The sequence below is a fragment of the Cyrtonyx montezumae genome, unplaced genomic scaffold, assembly GCF_038088225.1.
Source record: "Cyrtonyx montezumae isolate F1298 unplaced genomic scaffold, pur_monq_1.0 scaffold_10, whole genome shotgun sequence".
Classification (NCBI taxonomy): Eukaryota; Metazoa; Chordata; class Aves; order Galliformes; family Odontophoridae; genus Cyrtonyx; species Cyrtonyx montezumae.
The window spans coordinates 48,656,526-48,673,868 of NW_027071826.1; the positions used below are offsets into that span (position 1 = coordinate 48,656,526).

The following is a 17,343-nucleotide window of genomic DNA, read 5'->3' on the forward strand; positions in this document are numbered from 1 at the left end:
CAGATATGCTTGTTAATCGCGGATGGAAGATGGGGTGGAAAGAAGGAACTCTTTATGAAGAGCTCATTTTTGCTGTTACGCATTTCTTCCTGTTTGATTCAAACGGGCTCCATGTGCCCATCTGTGAGTGTTAAAAGGGGGCCTGCATTACTCCCGTAACTAGCTGTCTTGATATCTGCCTCCTAAAAATCCTGCTGCTGTGGCCAGCAGACAGTCCTCCCCTTGGTTTGAAGGGGGTTTGCCATGTAGGGTTTTCGGGGTGTTTCTTCTGTGGTCCTTGCCAGCAAGATGGGGTTCACCGCTGTCACTCCGTGGAGAGGGCAGGCTATCAGTGGTGGTTTCCCCGCCATGCTGGGGCATCACAAGGATACTGGCTGACTTGTTGGTAGGGTCTGCAGCACGCTGTGCTCCCAGGGCTGCACAGCAAGCCGTGCTGGGGCTCAGAGGCAGCTGCCCGCTCACCTAGCCTCTGGGTCCCATTGTAGCAGTGCTTTTGGGGCCATGCAAGCTCTGGTGTGACACTCATATCACCTGTGGGGTCTGACAGCTGCTGTATAGCTTGATGAGTGAAAGCCTACCTTGGCGCCGAGAGAGGCAACAGAGACACTAACACCTTGCTGTGATCTTCACAGTTATCATTGAGGGTGAAGGGGCAGGCTGAAAAAATAACAGCAATAACGACATTTTGGACTTGATGGGTCGTGGCATCGTGTCAAGTATTGTCAGGGAGGTAACGTCGTTCCGTGTATTTGAAGTGACGTGATGTAGCCTGACTGATACAGCACAACTCGAAACTAGAAAACGCAGCCTTACCGTTCGGCAAGTATCATCCCAGAATACAAGCTGAGAGGAGAGAGGTGGAGAGCAAAATAACTTCCTCTAGGTTTGTGTTGCAGTTGGTTCCCCCACGTACATCGCTGCCGAGTTTGCTATGGGCAAGGCAGCCTACGCACCGCACAGTGCGTTCAGGGATCTCGGGATAATGAGAGTTAAGATACTTCTCAAATACATAAATGTTTTGATTGCGAAGCCCAGATTTCTGCTTAAAAAAGTAAACTGACATGAGGCATCGTGATTAATTTTGACAGATTGTGTTAATTGTCGTTGACTTTAATTGCAGTACAAATGCGTCGGGGGTTAGAAAACTTTTTTATTGTTGGTGTGCTAAATGAGTAAGCAGAGAAAGCGCTTAAAAATACCCATTTTCAAAGGGAGTAACACAGCTTCTGCGCTGTTACAAAGAAGGAAGGGACTAACACGTAAGGGATCTGCACCACACAGCATACTGCTATCTGCGTTCCGCCTGTCAGTTTGCTCTGCCACAGAAGTCAGCTGCAGTAGGCAGTGGCTAACTTTATTTTTATCAGAAAACTGCTTTTTTATTATTATTATTTCATTTTTCTTTGCCGTAACCCAATAGTGTGTCAATGTGCCACGTGTTTTAGGACAAGTGTGTCCTTCCTCAAGGCGATGGGTTTGAAGCACCTTGTACCCGGTGCTTTTAACTGTTAGCCTTGGTCTTTGGGTAAACGCTCCTCCTTTTTGGGCTGTGATACTTCTTGGTGGTGGTGGTTGCACTCTCGTGCCGAAATAAACGTCGGTATCATCAGGAGCCAGGATCTGTTCGCAGACCTGGATGAGATTGGTTGGGTGCAAAAAAGGGTGCATTTACAGCAGCTGAGTTCAAGGATTGTTGGGATCAACTATTTGGAATGAAGAGGAAGGAAATGCCACTTGAGCTAGGGATAAAGCATCTAACTAGCGATAGTACTGGGGATATGCAGCCTGAGCCAGCTGTCTGGAGTGCACGGTACGGGTTGTGAAGGGGAGGAAGTTAAAATAGGAATGGAGTACTTTCTGGGATCAAAAGCTGCCCGAGGCAGTGCGGCTGGGGGACACCGGAGCTCCTGACCCCGCAGTTGTGCGAGCGCAGCCGCGTTGACGGGGGCTGCGAGGCACAGGGCCCACACTTGTTGCTTCGCGAGTGATCGTCGATGGCATCCCCGACAGGTGGGGAGGACGTGTAAGGGCCGAGCTGATACATTCCCTGTAATAGAGACCTAGCGAAAGCGGGGCTACAGGCGGAGCGAGAGAGATGCGAGCGGCTGGCTGCCACCGGGTACCGCCTCCGCTCGCTCGCCGGCGAGCCCTGCGCTGCGCCGAGGGGAGCGGCGGCCCCGAGCCCCGCGGGCCGCTCGCCGGGCCGGGCCGAGGGGCGCGGTGCGTCCTGCAGGGGGCGCTGCCGCGCCGCATCCCGCCGCCGGGGGCGGGCGCCTGCCTTCCCCGCTGCGCTCGGGGCCGCGGGCCCGGCTGACGGGCGCTGGGTTCAGCCCGAAGCCAAACGGGAACGCTTCGTGAGGCTGAGAGCAGGGTCGCTGCGGCGGCCGGGGTTACGGGCCGTCCAAGGCGATTGCATTCAAATAGATGATGCGGTGTAAATTGAGCCGTTGAGGCGGTGAGAACCAAAGGGACCGTGCCGATCGCCCTTCTTTCTAAATTGCAGTTTTAGTTCCTCGCAGTCCCGCGGCGCAGAAGTAGGTGAGCCCGCAGTTGTACCCGCAGAGCGCTTTAGCCCTGAGCGCCGCTCTGCCGAAGCGCGATCTGGGTTAAACGCCGGACAGGCGGCGATTAGAGCCCCGAGCCGCACGAGGACGCGCGGCCGCGGCTCCCCCGCTCCGGAGGTCCGCGCTGCCCGAGCGAAGCCCCGCGATGATGGTGCTGGAGCAGGACGACGGTAGGTGGGCGAGCGGAGCCGGGACGCGGCCGGGAACTGCGTGGCTGCGCGTGTCATCTCCTCTCGGCGCGACCGGAGGGTTTACCCCGAGCTCTGTGTGCCGAAGCAGCTTAAATTTTATTTTTATTGTTGCGTCTGCTTGGGTTTTTCCTCCTACAACTCATTCTAATACATCCATTTTAGCCCGTTTATTTTAACTGCTTTCACTGTAAAGCTAATGTAGAGATGTTTTCCTTCCCGTTGCATGTCATTCGGGTCTCCTTAATGTATGCCTTTAGTATCTGTTTCTCGCAGCTTTTTTCCATAGCTCTAACTGCGCTGATGATAAGCTAACAAGCTGCTCCGACAGCAAAGCAGTGCCTTATTCTTAGATCGCACTCTAAATGGAGGTTTGCTGGGAGGTGATCGGATGAATGAAGCCGAAGTAGAACCTGACTTGTTTTAGGACTTCACAAGCACTCACTCTTTTAGGAGCAGCCCTTGGCCAGCAGTGCTCTGTGATACCAAACCCGACTTCCCACTCACCAGCTGTGCGCGGGACAGATGCAGTAAGTCCAGTCACAACTTCTCAATGAAGTTCTGCTACACTGTGGCTTGGGACTTCCCTTAGAAACTTGCATGCTGTGAGCAAAGAAAGATTGGAAAAGCAGAAGCCTTCTTTAACCATCCAGATGGGCTTGCCATGCCGGCACTGCCGCTTGCCTTGGCACTTCGTGTAGCGAAGGCAAGAGCTGCATCGTAATGCCCAACACACCACTGTAGCTATCGTCTCGTTGCTCCTTTTTACCTTTGTAAGCAATTGAAGGGCCGCGAGACGGCTCTGTTGCTGGATTATCTGCTTTTTATTTTTATATAAATCTCTTTCCGTGATAGAAAATAACAGTAATCGGCATTTGGAAGTAGGGGAAAATAGTGAACACTTGCAGGCTGTTGACAGGAAGCAGCTTCTCACAGGGATCCAAAGTGCTTGGAGAAAATGAACGTTCTGGCAGTAGGGTGGATTTTACTCAAAAATATGTATTACTTTTAAAAATATTTGGAGAAGGTAACTTGTAATTCAAATTCTTTTGCTTTCCCGTGTAGTAATTGTGCACTGTGAACAGTGCTGAAAGCTTCCCTGTTGGTAGGTTGCAGCAACATAATTTTTGTTTCCCAGCATTTGTCTATTTTCTGGTGTTTCTTAACCAAATTAATACTGTACTGGACCATAGTTAGAAAAGAAGACTTGACCATAATGGTATCACGGTCACTTTTAACCAGTCTTGGACTGAAGCTCCTCTCTCTCCCCATACGGCACCCCAAGAAATCCCATGGGGGAATACTATGCTTTGCATCTAGCAATTTGAGGTCCTTCATCTCATGGCACCTTTGATTTCTAAAACGATCCAGTGTACTGGCATGCGTAGAACTTGAGTCTTGTTTCTGGGATGGAATGTGGATTTTTGTCTCGTTCAGGTGTGAAGTGCTTGGGACAACGGACAAAATGTGAGTGCGCTTGGGCACTACACACTCAACATTTGTGACCAAGCAGAAATGCGTCACTGTCGGTGTCCTCTTTTAAGCAGATTCCAGTCAAATGTTGACTTAGTGTAGATCAGCTTGGGTCTCAGCACCCACACGTAAGTTCTCTTGCCCTTCTGAAGGGATTCTGCTCTAATGAAGTTGGCATCCAAAAGCTGTGAAGTAATCTTCAGGTCAAGACACATAAAATCCCGGTCTCAGTTGCTGTTGAGATCTCCCAAGTCCCTTTGTTCACGCAGGAGAACTTTGAAAAAAAGAGGTAGATGTGAAGCATCTGTTACACATCTTCTAGATCAGCTTTGCAGTTGACTGGACTGCGGATAAAAGACACGCTAAGTGGTTGAGCATTGCTTATGCTGGGAAAACAAATGGAGCTAACAGGGTTTCAAAGGCTTTGAAGCAGTGTCGCTCTCAGAGGTGTTCGGTTGTTTTCTTTGGCAATACAAGTTGAAGCAAGCTAGTTTACTTTATTAGAGGCATAAGGCTACTCTTGTAACCTTTCTTTGACTAAGATGAATTTGGCTGGCTGACCTTATTTCTTACTGGACCACACGTGTTGTGCTGGGCTTTGTTATTTTTTGCTTTTCTTTCCCCCTTCTTAGGGCTCATCTCTTTTAAAGGATGGCGGCGGTTTCCATATTTTGTTAAATCTTCCTTTTCAATTTGTGTTTCCCTATAGAGTTGTGTTCTGCTATGATGGAGCAATGCAAATCAAATAGAATAGCCCAAATTAATTCTTCACATTGGCGGCAGCATGATTGCCTGCATGGAATCAATAATGCGTCGTGGAGGGATCAAATTTTTGAGTATAATGTGTGAATAATGCTTGACACAAAACAAAAATTCAGTCATCATAATAGCAATTAGGAAAAAGCTGCAGCTTATCCCAGCTGTAATCTCTGCTAACAATGAAGCACAGCCTAGTAATCAGCATGTATGGTATGAAACGCACTAATAGAAATCACGGTTCTTTGTTATGTGTGGGGAGGGTGAAAGTTTCCTTTTAGCTAACTTGTGCTGTGTTAACTAGACATCGTATCCTTGAACCAAATTATTGACTCTGTGCGCACTTGTAAAAGCCCTGATCAGCTGTGCATTTGTCCCACTGCTTGCACAGACGTTAGCACCCCAAATCATGGGGCCTTTGTGTTTTAAAGTAGAACTCTGATTAAATAGAGTACAAGAGGAAGGGACGTGTGCCAGTACACAAACCTTAGTTTTTATTTAAAAATAAAATAAAATAAAATCCATAGCTCTTGAAAAATGAAAAGAAAAAATATGAATACCCAGTGGTTGAGTGCACCAGGGTTGGAGAACCTCCCTAGGCTGATGGGAGGTATTTAGGGCAATGAATGTTAGGTAATTTGAAGCTGGATTAGTAGCAGCAGTTGGGTTCCCTGTTGAGTAAGAGCACATCTCACTCTGCTCAAGAGGAGGGAAAAGCAGCATTTTGGAGTTACAAAGGCAGCGAAATTGATTCTGTAATGGCAGGCCACAAGTGTGGTGAAAGAACACAGTGCCCTAGCCAAGGAGCAGGGCTGCGGGCTGGCCTCAGGAGTGCGTCCATGGCCAGCTGTGTGTGTGGGCATGGAGGGAGACCTGCCGCCAGCCCGATAGGCCCTGGTGATCTGCTTCAGTTGGTAGCAATCATTACAGGTGCAAAAGTATGGCAAGTACCGGTTGCCCAGAAGCCTCATGAAAATAGCGCTGCATTGGAAGGGGAGTTCTACATGCAGCTGGTATTTTCTGCTTTTCTCTTTAAGGCACCTTTCCCACAACTACCTACTAGAGAACTGTGCAAAGAGTAAGGAGGAGAAATAGTATGGTGGCTGTTTTCTTTCCCGTAAGATGGAATTTCTCTGTTGCCAAATACTCCCAGTTGTTTTTTTGTTTCTGCCTGATGCACTAGTCTAAGACCTCCTCCGTGGTCCATCATTGTCTGGCCTTCCACTTATAAAGAAACGCTGTGGACGTTCCCAGGCGCTGGCTTATTTGAAGAGTGGTTGATGCAGGTCACTGAATACTCTGTGTTTCCCTGTTTATTTGGGTTACCCGATGGTTTGCTGGGGCAGCAGTCTTGGCATGTGTGGTCTTGGTGTAATTTCAGGTTTGGTCTGTCTAGTTTTGCGATTCAAATACACGGCAGCGGATTCATGTATTTATAAAGAAACAACAGAAGATTGCGAAAGCAGGAATCTGAAGAAGTCCATAGCATGCTTGACAGCAGGGTAAACCATATGAGACTTGGTTGCCAGAAAGGACCAAAGCAGAAAAGAAATTGTGAATGCTTCTCCAAACCTGAGCAAGGGTGGAGCTGTAGGAAGTCAAGGTAGTCTTCCCCAGGAACCCTTTGCACCTGGACATGGCGTACAGAGACATGAGCATCTGTGAGACAGAGAATTGCTTAAACCTTTTCGGGAAGTGAAGGGCACTGTAGTTGGAGCACTGAAAACCTAGATCTGTATTTAATGAAAACTAGTTACTCTTCCTATGAGATGATGGTGGGTGAAGGGAGTTAGCAGTCCTAATAGAAGCACGCTGCTTTGTGTAGGTGTATTGCTGCCAGGCAATCAAATACTTCTAGTATCTGCCTCGATGTGATTGCTGAAAGATCGGGGTAGGCATCTTTATAGGGGATCATCGTTCTTTGTTCCCGGATGCCGGTGAGACACGCTGGTTGTCTGGTTGACATAAGTGCTGAAACAGTGTATGAATGTTTTTCAGCCCAGGTGATATGGCAGAAGAAGCGGCTGATTCTTGGAAATTAGTAGCACTATAATTTTGGTTTAATATAGTAGAAAGGATGCTTGATACCCTGGCAGCAGAACATAATTTGTCTTCTTTGGAGTTAGTGTTAAATTTTATTATCTTTAATAGATACAATGGGAACGTGTCAGCCTGTTTGTCATAGCCATCCTGAAAATACTCTCTTATGGCAAGATCTTCAGAAAAATTCCTTTTAAGAGCAGTGCATTATTAATAAAGTAATCCATTAGGTCTGGTGATAAAGGGTCACAGCAGAGTCTGAGATATGTTTCTTAAATGGTTAAGAAATTTATCATGGTTGGAGGATTAATTGATTTCATTTGGAGGCTTTCTTGAGGTTTTCAGGCTTTGTGTTCGGATATAGTCTTATTCTGTCCGTAAACGTGCTTGCTGCTCCAAGTTTTGCTTCCCTGTCATTGGCGTGAACTGTTCCATTCCCGCTAAAGGCAAAATGTTCTTACAGCATTATGACCAATTGCATCTGTGAGAGGTCTTACTTAAGTAAAGAACGTAAAAGTTTGTGGCAAATAAGGTGTTTTACTTGAAATCAATTTGGAATCAGAAGAATGGTACCAAGCATTAAGAGTTGCAATGGAAGAATAAAAAAGGCGCTGCAGATGCTGCTAAATGCTGAACTATAAAACTCTAATGGGTCAATATCTTTTTAAAATTGGACAGAACTGTCATCATTTAGAATACATAGACATTGCTTTAAGCCGTATGGAAGTCGCTGCCCCCAACTTCAGTAATGTGCATAACTGTTGCCAGGGAATGATTTATTCAGTGAATGTAGAGCCTATTCACTGAAGACTTGGGGGCGGATGGAAGGGCGACTTAAAATGAAAGTTGCTCACTATTAGATTAACATAATTGAACCTATGGATGGTCTGAGATCAATTCACTGCAGCTACTGTTTTTTAATTCTGGGTGTGTGTGTGTGCGTTCCTCTTCTCTGTTCTCCAGCAGGATGACTCCCGAGCCTGTTTCTAAGAGTGATGTTGGGTGCTATCTGTGCAAGCAGATGCTTGGCTCTCCTTTCCAGTGAATGTTCTTGCGAACTAGTTTCCTCACACATTGCACATCAAAGCAGAAAATGGAGGCTGTTGTCCAAATTTAGAGGGTTTTTTAATTTCGTCGAATGTTTGAGTTCTTTTCTGCAGCGTTCAGAGCTCCTAGCGTGCTAATGGAGCTCTGAAAGGGTGATTTGGGCAGTGAAAGTAATATTTACCTTCTTTTTAAACTATTGATTTTGACAGTTATGTTTTTTTTTTTTTTTAAAGAAAAAGTGGATGACTGTTGCATATTCATGACTGAACTGCAGAGAGCTTGGACCAGAATTAAACAATTAACCCTCTCGCCAATGTAAACATCCATTTGAGTGGGAGCCAGGGATGTTCCTACTCATTTTATTATGGATCTGAGATACAGAAATGTATTCTGGAGGACTGTGTTTCTAATAAATAAAAAGGCATAATGAGAATGTAACTGGGAAGGAAGACAAAAGCAGCCATGCTTTAAATTGTTAATGATGGTGCCAGTGGCTGCAGCTTTACCACAGCTGTTTAAATTGATCAGCTAGTGAAAATGTTTTGTTTTGGCATTTTCCCTGCATGTGCAAGTCTTTTGGAGGGACTTCTGGAAGCTTTTCAAAGGAGAATCATGATCTTTTTTCAAACCAGACATAGAGCAGCAGAGTTTCCAGTGCTTTGGAATCCAATATTTAAGAGTGCAATTCCGTTTTTCTTTTGTGAAGTTCTTGGCTAATTGCTTCCCCTAGATCCCCTTTACCCTTCTGTTTATTTCATTCCTCCTCCAAAAGTGCTGCAAATTGCTCCATGCCCCAAGAGAGGCAGCAGCAGCAGCCTGCTCCTGCCCCATCCTCTCCTCCCTTCTCCTCACTTCCTGCTGCTGCTGCTGAGCTTGGTCAGAAGAGCAGCAAGGAGCGATGTCAATTTGCTGTGTATCACTTGGTCAAGCAACCAGTGTGAAATTGTTCTGCAAAAGGTACTTTGTCAGAGGGCACTTGCTCCTGATTTGTTTCCTGGTTGGCTTTACCTTGCGCTGAAGTGGGTTAACCAACAGCTCTGCGATGCTCGTGTCGTTCCCTGCTGTTCCGGAGAGATGGGTATATGTTTCTGAAGGACATAATCCTTTCAAGTCAGCAGTAGGGGAGGGCCTTACTTTCTGTGCTGGCAGGTGGAGGGCTGTGCTCAGTCCCTCCCTGGCACGCTCGGCAGCAGGTGACTCATGGATAGGCCAAGCTGTGGAGAATGCTGAGCAACTTGGGTTCTGCCTGCAGTGCTTGCCGTGGGGGTGGGTATCGAACATAATTCAGAATCCATTATATGTTCGTCTTTATCCTCCTTTGTAGAAAATGATTTCTCTAAGTACCTTGTTATGGTTATGAAAGCCTGAACCAAGCATCAGTCTCAAACCCTTTGACCTGTCTGCACAGAATGGAGATCTGTTTTGAAAAGGACTCCTTTATATCTGTTTTTACTCCGTGCCCTTCCACTCATTTGCCTATACAAAGCAATAAAGGGTAAAACTAAAGTAACATAAATTGGTCTGTCTTCCTGAATCCATGTCTCACTAATGTACCCAGATTAACTCAACTGTAAATTGTCTCCTTTGGATGTCGTGTCTTGCTAAAAGTTTCCTATATGATTCATGATTTGGATTGCTTTTAACAGCTATTGGCTAAGCAATATGGTAAATGTACAAGGTGATGCAATTGGCATTAGTGAGAGGATGCACAGGAGCATGTAATGCAGTCAATACTACATTAACTACTGATGCCCAATTACAGAAACTGGAAGAGTGGCTTTTAGGAGCATTAGGACTTGCAGAAGAGCTGAGATCACCTGCCGCTCCTTGCCTAAAAGCTTCACCCTTTATGCGCTGGGATCAAAGCAAACATTTAGTTGCAATTTTGTCATGTATAACAACGAAGGCATTGTTCCCCCTTTCTTTCCCAAAAAGTGTCACACGGATGCTTTTAGCACACGTAAAGCCCCGTCTCCACCTTTCAAGATTCCCTTTCCCTCTGCTGGGGTAAGACTTCATCAGAATAAAAACTCTGTAGCCGCCCCAGAAGCTGCTTCCTCCATTTTTCTTCCAAAGGGGCTCTCAGTGCAGTTCAGGGTGTCCTATTGCAGTGTGTCAGACGGGGCCCCCCTTCGCTCTCCCAACTCCTTCCCTTTTCTAATCTTGATGTGGTTGTTTGGGACCTCAGCTGGCTTGAAGTCTCTAGGAAGAGAAAATACAACCAGATACCACAGAAAACAGGATATTTGAGTGTGTAACCTCTCCGCAGGCCGTGCTCAGATTAAGCACACACTGTTTCTACCGTTGCTTTTAGAGCCCATTTGCAGTGGATGGCGGAGGACCACATTACGCTGAGAGGCAGTACATACTTCTAGGTTTAGCTGAGTGTGATCACAGCTGTGTATCTCTGCAAGCTGTCCCAGGCCAAACGCCCTTGAGCGACTCAGTGTTTAGGCAGCATTTTCTGTTTTGCTTTGACCAGAGGGAGTGTTTTGGTTTGCTCCAGGCCCTGTGCGAGATGAGAGGTCTGGGTGCTGCCATTCCTCCTTCTCCCCGCTGTGTTTTTCCCGGGAACATAAAGCTGGAATGTAGGGAGCTCAGACTGAACAAGGTTTTGAGTCAGTCTCTCTCATTCCCTTATCTCTCTTTAATTTGAATCAAATAAAACACCAAAGCCCGTATAATAAGGCTCCCTTAAAAAACTGCGTGCGTGCGTACAATCGATCCATCGACTGGTCTTTTTGGGGGCTTTTAGGCATTCAGTCTAAGTGGGCTGCTCAGTGAAATTTGTACATTCATAAAATAGCTGATTGAAAAGCAATATTTCAGATAAATACAAGCCAGCGATCTATCAGCAGTTGTAATAAAAGCTGGGCTTCAGGCTGTGATTTTATTTTGAAATAATAAGAATTGCTTTATTCTTTTTACTTGAGTTACCATGGTAATTCTGTCGTGTAGCGGTGTTATATTGATTTAGAAAGTGGACAGTAATATTTCTTTTGTGTTATTCTGTTTCTAGGGGTTGATTTCTAATTTCCACTTGGAGATTACTTTTATAAATTTCTTAAGTCCTTCCACTTTTTTCTCTAGCAGTGTAATTTTCCTCTCACACATTGCTATTTTCTGAGCTTATTGGTTTGCTCTTATTTTAAATTAAACTTGCTGGTTTCAAATATTGAAATGACATCTTTGTCTGTGTCTGTACTTTGGTTTAGCAAAATATTACAGTCTGCTGTTTTATGCTTAATAATTTAAGGGAAGCTTTATGTCTGCCATCGGCACTAGTTGGTAACTTACGACTGAACCAACTCAGGGCTTAAACCTCTGACGCTTTGATAACGCGTAATGGTGCTTCCACTCTGCACACCTCTTCTTTTCTAATCCTCCTTGATGAGGCGATGCCACTCCTCGCTGCCCTCCTCCTCTATGTGGCTGAGGAGCCTCAGGTGCTTTGGGAGCAAAACTTGGGCGGGCACGTGTGTGTCCATGTAGCTGGCAATGGGCAGGAAGTCACGAGCTGCTCAGCTCGATGCTGCCTTCCTATGGAGAGCTGTTCTGGGGGCAGCGGCCACTTTAAGGAATGACAAGCTGAACATGCAGAAGAACTTCTTTATGATAAGAGTGATGGAGCACTGGAACAGGTTGCCCAGAAAAGTGGTGGAGTTTCCTTCTATGGAGATATTCAAGACCTGTCTGGATGCCTACCCATGCAACCTGCTGTAGGGTATCTGCTATAGCAGGCGGGTTGGACTCAGTGATCTCTTGAGGTCTCTTCCAACAACTGTGACTTTGTGATTCTCTAAACTGATGATCACGATGGCTGTCAGTGCTGGAGAGGGCGCAGGCAGACCTTGTCTGTATGGGGTAAGCCGCAGGTCAGCTGAGGACAGTGAGTGAGAGGGGAGAAAAGAGCATACTCCTGAAGAGAGAGGGGTCTGTGCTTGGACCACTCTAACTCTGCAAAGCAAAGTCTGGGCTGTCTGCCCTGTGTTAGGAGGGGAAACATCAGGGTGGGAAGGGAAGGAGGCTTTTTGCTCCCCAAAGGCTTTATTATCATTACTATAAGTGGTTGTGAATGGATAAGAATATTTCTAGGCTAGAAACTGGAAAGGTTCTGGGCTTCAGAAAGAATTTGGTCTTTAGGTCAGTCCTCCCTGGAAAGCAGTGCAGGCATGGAGCTGAACTGCTCAGGTTAGGGAATGAGGTGGTATGACAACCTCTGGCTGCAGGAGGTGGGAGTCACTCATCCCTCCAGGTCCACAGTTCATGAAGAGGTATTTATGTCATGCTGTATGGGACTCTGTCAGTGTTTCCATATAAACCCCATATTTTCCTCAACGGTCACTTATGGTGGAAGTCTGCACATAAGATCCTACCCGAGGATACCTTTTTCTTTCCTATTAAAATTTTATAAACCTGTCACTTGGCTGGGATTTTTAGTTCTCTGCAAAAGTAAAATAAAAGGGGTGCCCCAATGGGGAAGCAGGGAGAGGAGGGGGGACATTCTCTTCCTCAATGCTCCCTTCAAAAGTAAGAAGGAAAAAAAAAGCCATGCTTACAGGTGAACTCCTTAACAGGAATTGCAAATGCCACATATGCAGATTCTGAACTTCCCAGTGATCTGATGTGGCTTGATCTGAGCGTCAAAACCCATAAGCAGCTGCTGTGGCAGAAGTCTCCCCTGGCTTTCCTGCGTGTGTGTCAGTGTGCAGGTGTTGCCCGTGCTGCTCGATGTGAGAGCAGTGATCCACAAACTTTAAAACCTTCACGCAGGTCTTGACCTGTGAGGCTTTAATGGCCCTTGGAGCCTTCATGGCCCATCGGGTGATGTCTGTTACACATTACCCTGTAATAGATCCAGAATAAAGAACTTGGGTTTTTTTGTTTGTTGTTTTTTTCATTTCTTTTGGTCAGTAATTATATCTCTCTGCAATAGAGTGCAATGTCTCCCAGTGCTAAAATGCAGTTTTAAAGTAACAAGGGACCGCTTAATGTCTCTGACAGTCTCCAGGCTGAGCAAAAGTCCTCTGCTCTTTCTCCAGCGTTTTCTTTCTTCTGGCAAACTCAGATTACACTATACCCATGTTTCAGGAGCTGACTTTTCTCCCAGGTTTCTCTGTGATGTGGCAAACCCTTATTTGATATTGTGGATCTCCTCAAAATAGTGCTTTGGTCTGTCCCCATCACACCTGCTTTTCAGGAAGAGCTTCAGCTGGTAATCTGTGCTCATCTTAGTAGGGCTCTTCACTTAAGAGAGCAATCTGCCCTGGAAGGAGAAAGGACTAGGTGGTTTAATAGACTTTTGTTTTTTTTTTTTTTGTAAGTGTTTCTCTCTCTACCTGATCTTTCCACAGGACACAGCGCTGCCTGCATCCTGAGCTGGGATTTGGGTTTGCTACCCCCTACCTAAAATATATTTTCTTTCCCTATGGTTCATTCAATTATAACTGTAGGATATATCTTCTGGGACTGAGTAATTGGCTAGGTCAGAAGTAATCTTTATTTTCACTAGAGAGATGTTTACAAACTGATGCTGCAGTATCTCTTTAAAACCCACTGAGAATCTGATTAAAGGCCTGAGGATCTTCTGCAAAGATTGCCTGCTCCCAGTTGACTTGAAAGGGTCAGCATGCTGTCACAGATTCGACTACTAAGTATTAACTTAAGGCTGATTCAAATGCCTCTCTCTATGTGTAGCATTGATTGGACTGCTTTCAGATGGGCAGAGGTAACTTTATACTGCAGCATGTGTGAACTCCATTTAGTTAAATAGGAAAGCTGAATGAATATAGTCGCTTGTGACATGGAAGCTGAAAGGTGAACGCATGCTACCCCTTCGGCCCTGAATTAAATACGTAGGGGAGAGTGGGAGAGAAATGTAATTCCCGTGGTGGCTTACTTGGGATGCTGACTGGTGCAGCTGTTCTTCACCAAGCACAGCTCCCAGGTTTCATAGAATCTTTTCTTCTCCTCGTCCCACATGCATATTCCACCCTGTAGGCTTGACCTTAATCAGATGGAATTGCTCATAGTGGAAACAGCAGTAGAGTGCTCTTTTGAATGGAGAAAAAATCAACCACCGACAACAAAACGGGCCCAGTGAAATGAGTCCTGATGGCTTGTATTCTGAAATGCCTGGAAAGCTAAAGACCTTTCTGCTGATACAGCCACAGCATCTGCACCCACGCTGGGATTTCAAAGGTGCATCAGCGTCACCCACAAGTGAACCATCTCAAGGGTTTGATGTATCTGTATTAAACAGCTTGGATTTCCCTGGGGAGATTTGGTCCGAGTTCTTCCTAGTGTTGTCTTGGGGTGGGGGTGACGTACCTGAAGTAACTGGAAGACTTGCTCTGTTTTTTGTTTCATTTTTTATTTTCTCGCCAGTTGTTTTGGAACTGTTGTAGTAATTCCTGGAGAAAGAGCTGCTGGAAATGCTGACAGCTCTGAGTTAGAGCAGCCAGAGGGGCCCCACTATAGTAATGCACTGCTCAGCTCTAACTGTGCCCAGTGCAATTCCTGTGCTCCCTGTGGGCAGTTACTGCGCTGTGCTCTGGCGTGGTGGCTGCATTATGTCCGGAGTTGCAATTTGCCAGTGGTCACTCTCAGAAGATAAATGTGTCCCAGCAGGATCCTGAGCGGGCTGAAGGCAATAACAACTGTGTGCTGGCCAAGACAGAGGGAAGGAGAACAGTTTTGATGTCTCCTGTAGGTGTCCAACCGTGAAGTCAGTTTTCTGTCTGCAAGACTTGAAAAATGACACCAGGGATTGATAGTCTCTTCTTCCTGTCTTCTCTCCCAGGCTGGAGGAACCACTGCCCTGTGTTCTCCGTGGTATGTTTCACTGTACACAATTGAGTCCATTTTCTGAATGGTAAACAAATTTCTGCTTGCCTCTTGTGCCAAATGCTTTGACAGTATTTGTTGTTATAAATGTTTTCTCACATGAAACTGCATTGAACTGAGAAGCTGTGGCAATGCTGCAGTAGCTCCCGTGCTATGCTGGATGAATGCTCAGTGTTTGCTTCTTTCTGTCGTGTTGTCTTTTTGCTTGGGGTGGTTGGCTTCTTCCCAATCACTAAGCCAGCTCTGTATGTCTAAGTCTCAAGTGAGGGCTTGTTGTGCCCTCAGCACCCAACAAGGACGCAGATAAAAAACTGAGCTCAACAAAACCTTTGCCAAATCCTGATGGGTACTCAGGTTCTCGCAGTGTGTGTTCTGACTTATCTTGTAAACTTAGAGCAGTGACTCTTTGAAGAGCACTCATAGGTGATGCTTGATCAAAGCGAACAAATGTTTCTTGGCTTGGCTTGAGTTTTCATTCGATCTAAAGAGCAAGCCAGTTACGAACACGATTGTGCTGGTTTCTGCTATAAGACAGCCATGTGAGTTAGTCAACGGTACCAGCTGAGAAGAGGGTGACTAGTCTCATTTTGATTCAGTTGAACTAATAGTCTTAATGTTATTACACTAGTTTAAATTTTTGATTATCAAAGCAATATCTTTAAAACAAGCCAATTATGTGCGTCTTACTGTTTGAAGTTGTATGAGAACACGGGAGGAGTTGTTAATTCTCAACTTTCCTTCCTCTGCATGTCATAATCAAGCGCTCAAGGCAACTTGAGCATCCGAGTGAGTTTGTCATTAAAGGAGCAGTGTTCGTAGCAGATCTGTGTTTACTTAGCATTTCCCTCTAAGCTCTCTGAGAGCTCTTTCCATGTAGGTGTTTACCTTTGAGTTTAACAGGGATGCCTACCCAGTGAAGGTAAGGTCTTACACATCCTGTGGGCGCTGATTGGCAGTGTGAATAGCAAAAATGGTTTCTGTGTCCTGGAAGAAATTACGAAGACGTAGTGTAGGGGAAATGAATAAATAATAATAAAATAAACAGGAAGACATGACCCTATTTGTACTTATATTTATTTGGTGCTATACTTTGTAAGGTAGTGTATGCGTACAGAATAGCAAGAAGTAATCACTGTATTTCAATTTCTGAATTTTGGATTAGGCATCTGAAAAAAAAAGGTTGAGAAGGGCAAAGAAAATTAAGTAAGTTTCCCCCAGATAGCACCATTTTGGTAATCTGTACTGAGGGTGCATTTCTGGTCTTAAAATCTCAAGCCTGAGCACTATGCTGAATTGCAAATAACGTGTAAGTTCTTGTGATTCTTGCTTCAATACCGTACCCAAGGGCAGATCAGCATGGGTGTTGGCTGTTTCCCGTTTGAGAGTAAGATTCTGTGTTATATTGTGTCAGCTGCTAATCTGGCTAGGGCTTTTGTATCACTTATGCAATTTAATACATCATTTTCACTTTCTTCTTTGTTGGCTTCACTCTTCTGTGTAGAATGTATTACGGTTTTTCCTCTGAGCTAGAGATAGAGAATTTGGGAACAACGTGTGAACTAAGTACAACGTGTGCTCTACTGGAAGATCCCTGGAAAAGGGTGGATATCATACTGAGAGGCATGGTCTAGAGTGGTCCAGGAATGGGTTGATGGTTGGACTGGATGATCTCAGTGGTCTTTCCAGGCCTAATGACTCTATGATTCTAAGAGTGGTTGAGTTTTAAAAGTATTAGCAGGGAGATTGCAATAAAATGCATAAGTATTTTTGGAAATACTTTAACTAAACTGGGTCTTGTGCGTGTCTGGGAGGAGATAAGGTATGGTCACCTAGTAAGGGAATAAAAGAAGAATGGCACGCAAGGGTTGGAAGAAGACTCCTGTAAGGCGGTGAGCATAGAGGCTGTGCCTTGCTCCTGATAGGAACCTATGAACCTATGATTGAGAACAAGTGGCTGGGAGGCCTGCTTCAATGTGTGGGAACAAAGATTAATGAAGGGGAAGGGGAGACTGGCTTGGGTGCTGCAGCAGAGCCCTCCTTCCCTTTACCCCCATGCTAGATGTGGCATCAGCCCCATCATCGACCATGCAGCCATTTGCCTTCTGCCCTGAGAAGCATGTCCTGCTTAATACCTCCATCTTCACAGCTTCTTCCAGGCATCCGTGTGGCTCTGCATTCATCCTCCCTCTTCAAAGATAGAAATCTTCATTTCTCCCTCAATTTTTGAAGAACTGAGATTCCTGAGTCCTTGAATCATTTGGCTTGCCCTTAGCTATGCTGCCTTTGCAGCATCCCTTTTATATAATCGCTGCTGCTCACAGTATTCTGTAATACAGGCCCACTCTCTCTAATAGACTGCTATGATGTCCATGACTTACATCCCTGAATTTTCATTACTGCTGCAAAGACTTTTATGCACTTTAAAAGGG

General features: G+C 45.5%; 1 protein-coding gene across 3 annotated transcripts in view; it reads left to right on the top strand.

Annotated features, from left to right (window-relative positions):
• The window catches only part of LMO1 (LIM domain only 1), a 46,972-nt gene that overhangs the window by 993 nt on the left and 28,636 nt on the right, over nucleotides 1–17,343 (top strand). The window contains exon 1 of one of the 3 annotated variants that reach the window (XM_065755746.1): nucleotides 2,363–2,734. The exons of the other annotated variants lie outside the window; for them this stretch is intronic. Within the exon in view, the coding sequence (XP_065611818.1) occupies nucleotides 2,710–2,734 (25 nt within the window). The 5' untranslated portion in view covers nucleotides 2,363–2,709. Of the gene's footprint in view, nucleotides 1–2,362; nucleotides 2,735–17,343 lie in introns of those variants that run through there. 3 annotated transcript variants of the gene reach the window in all.